The 12,381-nt window shown below is 49.9% G+C and overlaps 1 protein-coding gene across 1 annotated transcript in view; it reads left to right on the top strand.

Moving 5' to 3' along the window:
* Positions 1-5,943: 5,943 nt before the first annotated feature.
* Positions 5,944-12,381, top strand: part of KIF18B (kinesin family member 18B) — an 11,607-nt gene continuing 5,169 nt past the window's right edge. Inside the window, exons 1-10 of the mRNA XM_007455133.1 lie at positions 5,944-6,262; positions 6,838-6,992; positions 7,330-7,434; positions 7,642-7,752; positions 7,834-8,031; positions 8,343-8,519; positions 9,138-9,212; positions 9,363-9,463; positions 9,857-10,043; positions 10,406-10,533. Coding sequence (XP_007455195.1) covers positions 5,944-6,262; positions 6,838-6,992; positions 7,330-7,434; positions 7,642-7,752; positions 7,834-8,031; positions 8,343-8,519; positions 9,138-9,212; positions 9,363-9,463; positions 9,857-10,043; positions 10,406-10,533 — 1,556 coding nt within the window. The remainder of the gene's footprint in view (positions 6,263-6,837; positions 6,993-7,329; positions 7,435-7,641; positions 7,753-7,833; positions 8,032-8,342; positions 8,520-9,137; positions 9,213-9,362; positions 9,464-9,856; positions 10,044-10,405; positions 10,534-12,381) is intronic.

Raw genomic sequence — 12,381 nt, 5'->3', positions numbered from 1 at the left:
AAAAAAAAAGAAGCTATGGAAATTTTGAACAAACCTAAGACTACTGAAGAAATTTAATTAGTTTAAAATCTACCTTCACACACATCAAAAAAACCCACCAAAAATATACAGGCAATTGAAATGATTCTAATCTTCTAGAAACTCTTCCAAAAAAAAGAAAGAAAGGAAGAAAACATTTACAGTCTATTTTGGGGGGTTAGGCAGGGTGCCACACAGCATACAGGATCTTAGTTCCCTGACCACGGATCGAACCTGTGTCTCCTGCAGTGGAAGCTCAGAGTCTTAACCACTGGACTGCCAGCGAAGTCCCCAGTCTATTTTGTGATACCAAAAAATGAGGCAAAGAAAATTTCAAGCCAATCTCTTTTATAAATGTAGTTGTAAAAATCTTAGATAAAATGCTAGCAATCAGAAGCCAGTGTTGTATTTTTTAAAAATGCATTATGACTAAATTGGGTTTATCCCAGGAATGTGAGAACAGTTTAACAATAGAAGATCTATTAATACAATTTACACATTTACCGATTACAGGAGAAAACATAACCCATTAGGTACAGAAATAGCATTCAATAACCATTTATGATTTTGGGGGAATAAACAAAACTATCATTAGTTACAGCCTTATGATTGTCTATTTATAAAACAAGAACACAGCTCCTTCCTCTTTGCTACCACCCATAGAAAGAAAGAGCCATCTTTGGACGTTTTTCTGTGGGTACTAAGGTGAGGGGGATTAAGAGCTGCAAAAGCCCAGGTAGAAGGCAGAGCAGGCTAGGATGAAGAGTAGCGCCTCTGATGACAGAACAAAGTCAAGGTCTGGCCTTGCTACTTACCATCCGTGAGACAATTTCCTTCCTGAGCCTCAGTTTCCTTTGTAGAGTAGGGATGTAACAAATGTATCAATAACTGCAGAATGAGATTGCTGTGAAAGGTAAACGAAACACTTGTAAAGCACTTAGCATAGTGCCTGACTCATAGTAAGTGCTCAATAAATGTTAGCTATAATTTTAGTTATTTTTAGGCTTTTGGCTTCAGACTGCTTTTCTCTGGCCTCTATTCATTCATAGGACAAATATTATACAGCATCTACTGCATGCTGGATCTGGCTCCTAGGCATCTGGGGTGCACAGACTATATCAGAAGAGGGTCCTACTCTCTTGGAGCTTAAGGACAAGAAACACAGTGTATGATTGTTGTGAAGGAGCAATGAAGGGGACCACAGTAACCGCTATATAAAAGTACAACACCCAAGGCACTTGCCCTGCCTTCCGAGCTCCCAATGTCTGCAGGCAGACCCCCCCCTCAAGTCCTCAAAAATTCTTCGCCAGGGGCTTCTGAGGATCTTGGGCTTGTTCTCTCTGTCCCTATGAGGATGGGCAGAGGGGGCTACCCTGAAAACAACTGAATCTTGGCTTCCCAGCCTCAGCTCCGCAGCGAACTAGCCTCCGGGTTTTAATGAGCTGCCCCAGGTTAGAAACAGGACGTGACTGTGGCTGGCTCAGAACCCTGAAGATCTTATTAAAGAATCATCTCCCTTGTACTTTGGGCTGAAAAGCTCTTTCCAACCGAGGATCAAAGCAAACTTGACACACGTTCTCTCATTAATCTCCCATCCCCCTGGGGCAGGAGCAGATTGGTAGCTGTTCTCTCTGGCTCTCGAAGGGAGATGATGTGACATCAACGTGGTGTGGCTGGTGGAAAGACCTCCCCACCAGTCAGAGGCAAAGCAGAGACCAGGACCCAGGTGTCCTAACTGCGGCCATGCCAGGTGTCACCCTACCTGCTTCCCACCTCCCACCCCACACCCTCAGCACTGTCTCAGGAAGAAGGAAAACATCTCATTAGGCAAACAGTCGGCCTCACTGGCCCTCAGGAGACGGAGAGGAGAGAACTGTAAAGGTTAGGCGCACTCCGCTGCCAGTGCCCTTTTTAACTTCCTGCTTTGAATGTTAGGCTGCTCTGTAGCTTCAACTTAGCTAATACAGTGTAGACTCAGATGGTGGGACAAGGTACCCTCTGCCTTCACTTTCCTGGTCACAAGAGTGGGGTTCCTGGGAATTCCCTGGCGGTCCAGTGGTTAGGACTCCATGCTTTCACTCCCGAGGGCCGAGGGGTTCGATCCCTGGTCAGGGAACTAGGATCCTGCAAGCTGTGAGGCGCAGCCAAAAAAAAAGTGAGTTTCCCTGGGAGTGGGGATGTGAGGATGGGAGACAGGAATTCTGAGTGTTGAAAATTAGGTCTAGTCCATTTATCTGAAAGCGTTTGCAGCATACATAATGCTAGTTACATAAAAGGGATTATAATTATTATACAAACATAAGGGACTATTACAACAATGTGATCATGAGGGTGTAATATATAACATCATTCCAAGGCAGTATAGCAGGCTCTATGGTCAGACTGCCCGGGTTGGAAGCAGGATTCATCACTTACTACCACTGGGATCTTGGGTAAGTTGCTTAACCCTCTCTGTCTCAGTTTTCTCATTGAAAAATGAGTATAATAATAGTATCTGTCACGTGGGGTCGTGATGGGGTTGAAAGGAGGTGAAACGTGTAAGGTGCCTAGAACAGTCCCTGAGAGAGTGGACACTTACCTGTTATGTTTATTATTATGATGAGCTGATTACTGGGACAGGAATAGAATTAATTGCACACAAGTAAAAAGATGATTATTGGTTGACATCTCTCCTTTGTTTTGTGTGGGGAAGAAATTAAGAAGTTTGGGGGTGAAGGACAGGACTTTGAAGTCAACTCAATTCTGCCTCATTCCCCAAGGAAAAAATGAGTTGTTTGCTGGAGTTTTAGGTAGAAATCCCATGTTTCTTTGCTGAATGACCCTGGTAATTGTGACCCATCAGTGGGACCTCATCTTTCCTAGGAAAGCATTCATCTACTCCTATCCCCCAGGAACAGCCCCCTGTTTCTTACCCCTGTTAACATATCCCTAGACTTGGGCTGAACTTTTCCAGGATATCTGTGACTCCTGCATTGCAGAAATTCCATCTGTACCTTTGGTAGGCTGGCTTGAAGGTGAAATGAAAGGGCAGAGAGGTCTGAGGGGAATTCAAGAGAGAATAGGTAAATAAGCTTTTGGGATTACTACCAGGGCAATATTAGGAAATCTATCCATGTCACCCTCTACATTAACAGACTGAAGGAGAAACACTGTGTGATCATCTCAGTGAGTGCCAAAAAAGCATTTGATAAAATTTAGCACCCATTCCTAATGGGTAGTGGAGGGTGGGGAACTAAATACAGAAGAGCTAAAAATAAAAAGTAACTGTTACTGTTTGCAAACTATATCATCATTTAATGGAAAAACCTAAGAGAATCAATGACAGTCTATTAGAACTAATAAGGGTGTTCAACAATGTGGCCAGATACAAGATCTGCATACAGAAATCAGTAGCTTTCCTATGTTCTGTCAAAATGAATTAGAAAATGTAATTTTAAAAAGAGCTTATTGGGCTTCCCTGGTGGCACAGTGGTTGAGAGTCCGCCTGCCGCTGCAGGGGACACGGGTTCGGGCCCCAGTCCGGGAAGATCCCCCATGCCGTGGAGCGGCTGGGCCCGTGAGCCGTGGCCGCTGAGCCTGCGTGTCCAGAGCCTGTGCTCCGCAACGGGAGAGGCCACAACAGTAGGAGGCCCGCGTAAAGCAAAAAAAAAAAAAGAGCTTATTTACAATATAACAAAGACTATACAGTAACTAGTAATAAACCTATGAAGAAATGTACAAAGCTCATGTGAGGAAAACAATAAAATTTTACTGAAGATTATAAAGTTGTGAATAATGAAAAGAGATACGATATTCCTAGATGGGAAGACTTCATACTGTAAAGATGCCAATTCTCATATTAATCTATAAATTCAAAATAATCCCAATTAAAATCTTAGCAGGATTTTTCATAGAATCAGCTTCATAAGCTGATTCTAAAATCATGCACAAGACAAGATGCCCAAGAATAGCCAAGAAAAAGAACAATAAGGTGATATATTATAGAACCACAATAATTACAATGAGTTACGGGAAAAGGAATAGACATTTCAGTAGATCAGAATGGAGAGTCACAAAACAAGCCCATGTTTATATGAGAATTTAGTTATGTTAAGTGTGGCATTTAAATTAGTGGGGGGGGGGGACTTCCCTGGTGGCCCAGTGGTTAAGAATCCACCTGCCAATGCAGGGGAGACAGGTTCGAGCCCTGGTCCTGGAAGATCCCACATGCCGCGGAGCGACTAAGCCCGTGCGCCACAACTACTGAGCCCACGTGCCTAGAGCCCGTGCTTCACAGCAAGAGAAGCCACAACAGTGAGAAGCCCACGTACCACAGCAAAGGGTAGCCCCTCGCTCTCTACAACTAGAGAAAGCCCACGCGCAGCAACAAAGACCCAACACAGCCAAAAATAAATAAATAAATAATTTTATTAAAAAAAACAATACAGGGATGCCTATTATCATTCAACATTGTTTTGGAAGTTCTAGGGAATACAGTAGACAACATATGAAATATTTGGTATAAGTATGGAGAAGAAAAAGTAAAAAAAATTATTTTCTGATACATAATTGTATACTCAGAAAACTCAGTAAGCTCTAATAAGAAGCACTTAAAGCCAATAAGAGAGTTTGAGGGAATTCCTTGGTGGTCCAGTGGTTAGGACTACGCACTTTTCACTGCTGAGGGCCCATGTTAAATCCCTGGTCAGGGAACTAAGATCCCACAAGCCTCGTGGCACAGCCAAATAATAATAATAATAATAATAAGAGGGCTTCCCTGGTGGCGCAGTGCTTGAGAGTCCGCCTGCCGATGCAGGAGACGCGGGTTCGTGCCCCGTTTCGGGAGGATCCCACATGCCGCGGAGCGGCTGGGCCCGTGAGCCATGGCCGCTGAGCCTGCGCGTCCGGAGCCTGTGCTCCGCAAATGGGAGAGGCCACAACAGTGAGAGGCCCGCATAACGCAAGGAAAAAAAAATAATAATAATAATAATAATAATAATAAGAGAGTTTGAGGGTGGCGGGTATAAGGCAAATATATAAAAATCAATCATGTTTCAGGACTTCCTTGGTGGCACAGGGGTTAAGACTCCATACTCCCAATGCAGGGGGCCCGGATTCGATCCCTGGTCCGGGAACTAGATCCCACATGGGTGACATAACTAAGAGTTTGCATACCACAGTTAAGGAGCCAAGTAAGGAGCCCGCCTGCCACAACTAAGACCCAACGTAACCAAATAAATAAATAATTTTTTTAAGTCAATCATGTTTCTCCATATTAGCACCTGGAAATAGGGAAGGTATTCCATTCATAAAAGCAATAAAGTACTTAAGAATTGTATTAAAAGGACAATTATAGAAACTATCTGAAGATATAAAAAATACATGAACAAATAGAAAGGTAATAGCCATATTCTTGTATGAAAACATTTAATATAAAATAAATATGTAAATTTAATATAATTCCGATTGTAATCCCAATAGAGTTTTTTTTGGGGGGGGTGGTTCTGGGATGGGGATGGAATTGATAAAATGTTCTTAAAGTCGAATAGACTAAATGACTGAAAATAGCCAAGAGAATCATGAAAAAGAAAGCTGGGGTTGGGAGGGGTGTCTTGCCTTGCTAGATAAGAAGCAACTATAAAGGAATGGAGTGGAAACAGTGTGGTGCTGGCACAGGAATAGACAGATTAGTGGAACATAATAGAAAGCCCAGAATAGGCCTCTGAAAAAAATACAGTCATTGGATACGACAAAGATGGTCTTTCAGATGAGAAAGATATTTGTCAATAATTGATGCTGGCATCAGTATTCTCTTGAGGTATAAAATGGAGCTGAGCTGTTGAGGAGGAGGTGGGAGAAGGCCCCTGAGTGCTAGGCTGAGGGCACCTGGTCAGGCCTGGGTCAGATTGGTCCTCATCTCCATCATGTCTCTGCCCAGGTGTTGCCATGGTGATGGCGGTGGAAAACAGCATGGTGCGGGTCGTGGTGCGGGTGCGGCCCCCCACCCCGAGGGAGCTGGAGAGTCAGCGGCGGCCTGTGGTTCAGGTGGTGGATGAGCAGGTGCTGGTGTTTGACCCTGAGGAGCCTGATGGGGGCTTCCTTGGCCTGAAATGGGGCAGCGTCCACGATGGCCCCAAGAGGAAGGGCAAAGACCTGACGTTTGTCTTTGACCGGGTCTTTGGCGAGGCGGCCACCCAACAGGACGTGTTCCATCACACCACCCACAGCATCCTGGACAGCTTCCTCCAGGGCTACAACTGCTCAGGTGGGCCCGTCTCCCCCTCTGCTGGGCACTGGTTGAGGAGGGCTCCGGCCTTGCGTTCTCTGTGGGCCCCCCATTCATTCTTCTCCTGTGTGGGGACCACTCTACTGGGCCACGGGATACAATAGCAGATCAGGCAGGCAGGGTTCCTGTATTCGTGAGGCTTACAGTCTAGAACTGGGAGAAAACTCATCACAAAATCACACCCACAAGTGTGTGGTTTAAAACCAGGGTAAGTGATATGAGGGAAAGAATTGTGGGCCTTCCACAGAGGAAGCTACCCAGGCTGGAGAAGGCTTCCCTGAGGAAGGGATAAGCTCCCACCCGTAGTGGAGACCCCTTTGCCCTCAAATCCACAGGCCTACAGGGGCACCAGGAATGGACACGGAGAACTCAACAGCTGTGAATGTAGGGGATGTGGGTGGGTGGGAGGGAGCAGTGGAACCGCGCATGTGGAAGGAAGGAAAGGGGCTCGGGGAGAAGGGAAGGGCTGACCGGATGGAAATGCACTGGGGGAGCCCCTGGAGAAGGTGGATCTGGCCCTGCCGCCACCCGACTCCCTACTCTGTCTTCTGTAGTGTTTGCCTATGGGGCCACCGGGGCCGGGAAGACACACACCATGCTGGGAAGAGAGGGGGACCCTGGCATCATGTACCTGACCACCACGGAACTGTACAGAAGGCTCGAGGCCTGCCGGGAGAAGAGGCTCGAGGTGCTCATCAGCTACCAGGAGGTAGGGCTGTTTGCACCCCAGGACTGGGCGGCCCCATCTCTCATTCTCACAACCACCTAAAGAGGGGGTGGGGTGGAGTAAGCAGGAGCGGGGAGAGGGTGGTAGGGAGTGGGCAGACGGGGGCCCAGAGGGTGGACACAGCTCCAAGAGAGACCGCGTGTGAACTGACCCCACCTGTCCTACTCATCATGTGACATCATCCAGCAAAGTGCCACTCACCACGGCGTGTCTCATCATGCTTCCCTCACCCAGCAACTCAGCTCTACCCAGCGCCTAGGGGAGAGGCTTCCTGACCAGCCTCTCCCTCGGGTCTCTCCCTGGCTTCCTTTCTCCTCAGGTGTACAATGAGCAGATCCACGACCTCCTGGAGCCCAAGGGGCCCCTTGCCATCCGTGAGGACCCCGACAAGGGGGTGGTGGTGCAAGGGCTTTCCTTCCACCAGGTAAGGGGCTGGGCTCAGATGGGACGATCAGCCCCACTGGTCCTCCGGGATCCCCTCACCGGGCAGTTTGGGGATGTCCTGGATCCTGTTGGGGCAGTGGTGGTGATAGCAAGGGGGTAACATTGGTCCTGAAGAGCAGCCCTTGTGTTAGGGGAAAAGTCCCCATTGGGGAGACCACAGCCCCCTTCCTGCACATCTCCTCTGTAGCCGACCTCAGCTGAGCAGCTGCTGGGGATGCTGACCAGGGGGAACCGTAACCGCACGCAGCACCCCACTGATGTCAACGCTACGTCCTCCCGCTCCCATGCCATCTTCCAGGTGAGGAGGGGTCACAGGCCAGGGCCTGAAGCTGGAGCTCCTGGTGCCCAGGGCCCCCTCACCCCTGCCATCTGCCCCCAGATCTTTGTGAAGCAGCAGGACCGGATCCCAGGTCTGACCCAGGCCCTCCGGGTGGCCAAGATGAGCCTGATTGACCTGGCTGGCTCGGAGCGGGCGTCCAGCACCCACGCCAAGGGGGAGCGGCTGCGGGAGGGAGCCAACATCAACCGCTCCCTGCTGGCCCTCATCAATGTCCTCAATGCCCTAGCCGACGCAAAGGTAAAGCTGCAAGGAGCCAGGCTCCTCCCCGGGACAGCGACCCAGTGCCCAAGCCAAGGGTCCCTCCCTCCAGCCCTGGGCCAAAACCTATCAAGTCTAAATTTCCTGGTGGTCCAGTGGTTAGGACTCGGTGCTTTCACTCCAGTGGCCCGGGTTCAATCCCTGGTCAGAGAACTAAGGTCCTGTAAGCCCAGCAGCGGGGTCAACAAATCAAAAACAAAACAAACAAACACAAAAAAGCAAAGGCTACCGAGTCTAGCCTGGGTCTGTGTAGTCCAGACACTCACTCCACGCCCACCCACTGTCCCCAGGGCCGCAAGTCTCACGTGCCCTACCGGGACAGCAAGCTGACCCGCCTACTCAAGGACTCCATCGGGGGCAACTGCCGTACGGTGATGATCGCTGCCGTCAGCCCCTCCAGCCTGGCCTATGAGGACACTTACAACACCCTCAAGTATGCCGACCGGGCCAAGGAGATCAAACTCTCGGTGCGTGCCAGCTGGGACGGCCACCACCCTGGAGTGGGGGTGTAGGGGTGTCGGGAGAGCCCCCAGGCTGGGAGGAGGAGGGGACAGGACCCACTGGCTTCATCTGGTACCTGGAGCAAGTGTTCCCGCAAGGCCGAGGGAAGAAATGACATAGTCCTCGTCCTTAAAATATCACAGCACTGGGATGATTGAGGCAGAATCTTCTCAAGAGGGAGGCAATGGAAGGGAGTGGCCTAGTATCAGCCAGTGATCTTTGTCAGACTTGTTTTTAGCAGCAGGCCCATATTTTTGGCAAAACAACATATAACACAGATAAAAGCAGAGTTGCCCGGTTTCCCTCGCCTCCTCCAGGGAGCCCCGGTGCTCCAGGAGCCGCTGCGGCAGAGCCCCTGGCCTGCAGAGAGCATATGGGTCAGGGAGCCGGGGTCTCGTGTTCAAAGGCAAGCTCTCCTCTTGCTGTGCTAGGAGAGCCACTGGCCTCCCTGTTCCCTCAGTCGTGAGGGTGAGTCTCAGGAATGTGAGTGAGGTGTGCCTAACGCGGTGTCTGGCCGCTGGAAGTGGTTGCCGAAAGCTGCTTTGAATGAACAAACAGATCCCTCCCCTGTGCCCCCATCTCAGCTGAAGAGCAACGTGATCAGCCTGGACTGTCACATCAGCCAGTACGCCAGCATCTGCCAGCAGCTCCAGGCTGAGGTGAGGAGCCGCCCCGGGAGCTTGGCCTGGAGGCAGGGCGCCTGGCTCGGGGGCAGGACGGGACCGCCGGCGCACGGCCAGGGCACTCTGCCTGCCCCCTGCCTCCTGTGCTCACCCGGCGCTCTGAGGGGCTGGGCTGCTTCGTTCCAGGTGGCCGCCCTGAGGGAGAAGCTCCGAGCGTACGAGGCAGGAGCCCAGGCCCCGCAGCAGGACTCCTCGCAGCCCCCCAAAGTGGACCCTCCACATCAACCGTGAGTTCTGCTGCCCCTACCTGCCCCCATCCTTTCTCCAGCTTCTGCAGGGTCAGGACTCCTCACTTCTGTTCTGGCATCTGGGGTTTGGGGTTCCTACTCACTGCCCGGCACACTGACTGTCACCTAGAATGGTCTATGTCAAAGGAGTAAATCACACCCCAGCCTATATAAGCAGCATCTACTCTTCAAAAGAAGGTGCATTTAAGGGGCGGGTGTCATTGTTTCCTAAACCAGAAAATCCCTGACTCCTTCTCCCATGCTCAGCTACTGCCCTCTTGTTACCCAAGCATCCACCCCTTATGGACCTGGAGCCACAGAGACCCTGCTGCCTCCCTGATTTTCCCACCCGCCCCCGCTTCCCGCCGTTCAAACCTCTCCTTTCCCCCTTAGCCTTCCCAGCTGCCCCTCGCCATCCCGCCTCCCCAGCCCTCCCTGCACCCCAGAGCTACGCCCAGGGTCGGCAGTCCTTCAAGAGGAGAGCCTGGGGACAGAGGCCCAGGTGGAGAAGGTCGTGGACGGGAGCTCTTCAGAAAGGGAGCAGCCCACAGAGGACCAGGACGAAGGCCTGGCTGAGGAGGTAAGACTTGGAGCTGGTAGAATATTGAAAGAAATGCCCCACCCCCAACTCACAGGGTCCCTTCAGTTCCAGCTTCTCTACCTGGACGTCTTACACCTCAGTCATTAGGAGGCTTTCCGACCCTGAGCAGGGAGAACTAGTCTGTCAGATCCTGTGTGTCTGGAAGTGGGGAGGCTGAGTGTTAACGGAAGGGGAGCAGGGAAGGAGCACGGAGACCGGGAGAGAAAAAGCCGCTACCAGGACCTGATCGTTCCAGGAGCTGTCATTCCCACTCTTGGAGGAGGGACGGGTTGTAGGAGCTGCTCACGTAAAGCGAGGGAGCCTGTCCTGGGCCCTCGACCTGTGACTCCCTTCCTCTCTAGGTTCCAATCCAGGTGCCAGCACAGAACCTCAGACACCCATTGCCCGGCTCCCCTGACCTGACCCTGCGGCCCAAGCCAGTCGTGGACCACCTCCCACCACAGAACCTGGGCAGTGACCGTTCTAAGCAGTAGGTATCTTCTTGCTCCAAGGTGGGAGGTGATGGGCTTCTGGCCTCCTGGGGTGGGAGTTGGTGCTAACTACGTCACAAAAGCTCTGTTTCTGCTCTAGTTAAAGAGGCAAGTCTCTTCTCATCAATATTGTCCCTTACCTGCTGTCAACAATTTGATATTATCACCTACTCTGTTTATGTAGCATCCTCTCTATTTATTACTCCGTGTAGCTGGCAGCCCAACAGGAGGGAAGCAAAACACCGAATTCCATCCAGACAGCTGGCAAACACCGAGCTAGGGCAGGGCTGCCTGGGCTAGTGCTTTGCTTTCCAGTCTGGAGTCCAAGCTGCCTGTGCTCAGCAAGGAGACAGCTGCCAGGAGAAGCTGGGCAGCAGCTGAGCAAGGGACAGCTTTCCTGAGTCAGGTGTTCATCATGTGTCTTCATCAACAGATTGACTGCTCACTTCTCTGAAGTAAATACAAACCCAAAGAGAAATGGCTTTTGGACCATTCTTTCCGTGCTTAATAGAGAGGTGCAGCTAGTATTTTCTTCCTTGGCCCCCAGAACATAAATCTCCTGCCACTTAGCTTTGCTGCTGCCAACCCTACACCTCCCTCCCCAGCACGCTTCACGCTAAGCAGTGTATTTAAAGCTTCCGGACAGAAGGGCCTGTTTAATTTTATTTCTTGTTGGGGAGTACCTGTTCCCGACTCAGCAAATAATGCTGCAGCCTGAATAATCAGCGGCTCATTATCTGCCTCCTGCTGCCGACTCCCCGGGGCCCTGGAGTGGCAGGGATGCACTGGCGGGATGTCCCCTTGGCCCCCAGGGAACAACCATTGACTCCCACTGATGACTCAGGGTCTCTCTGCCTGGAGTCCCGCGTTGCTAGGACACCAGGGTTCTCATTTCTGCTTTGCTTCTGATTTTGTGGTTTCTGACAAGTTGCTTCAACCTTGGCTGCGATTTGGGCATCATGGTCCTTGTTTTCCTTACTTCTTAGCGTTAGTAATAGATACTAATAAACTGTGATGGAAGACCCCAAGTGTCAGGGGCTGCAGAACATTCTAGATCTTCTCCATGCTTGAAAACAACCTAACAACCAGATCATCGAAAATAATTTTGCTTTGGCCTTAGAGTTTAGAATCTTAGACCACCAGGGCACTGAGTAGATCTTAGTATTTCCAGTTCAGTGGTTTTTCGGAATTTTTTTTTTAGCGGCAAAGCCCTGTCTTCAAATGAAATCTTATGCTGAGGTCTGGTATGTAGAACAGATAAAGCAGAGCTGTTCCATTAAAAATGTTCTCTGATGGGTTTCTTGAAACCTGAATTGAAAACCCATGATATAGACTGACTCCCCGTCTGCGGGGGCTACACGGCAAGAGGGACGGGGCCAGACCTGGGTCATCTGACATCCAGGCCAGTGGCTTTCTCCCCAGACTCCCACTTTTCTCGGTAGTCTAATTTTCATATAATGTGTGGCTCAGGCAGATATAGAATGAGTTTCTGCTGTGTTCTTTTTAATTTATATCCTGCCTTCTTTCAAAAAGGCCTTGAGGCTGCTTTATAAAATGAGTTTGGGTTCCCTGAGCACACACTGAGGACAGAGGAGGGGGCTCAGAGATGTCCAGGCAGGTAAATGCTACCCAGGGATAAATGACTGGCCATGAATAATCCCCACCGAGATAACTGTTTATCCTTTTATCATGGGTGTGCCTCACAGAAGGAAAATTTGCTTTCTTAGAATCTAAATTTACAACATCAATAATCACATTACCCTCGTAATTTCCTTTATTTTATTTTTTACATATATATTTTAAAAATAAATTTATTTATTTATTTTTGGCGGCATTGGGTCTTCGTT

This window comes from Lipotes vexillifer, unplaced genomic scaffold, assembly GCF_000442215.2.
Source record: "Lipotes vexillifer unplaced genomic scaffold, Lipotes_vexillifer_v1.1 scaffold1639, whole genome shotgun sequence".
In the NCBI taxonomy this organism is placed as follows: Eukaryota; Metazoa; Chordata; class Mammalia; order Artiodactyla; family Lipotidae; genus Lipotes; species Lipotes vexillifer.
This window is presented reverse-complemented; position numbering and strand designations above follow the sequence as displayed.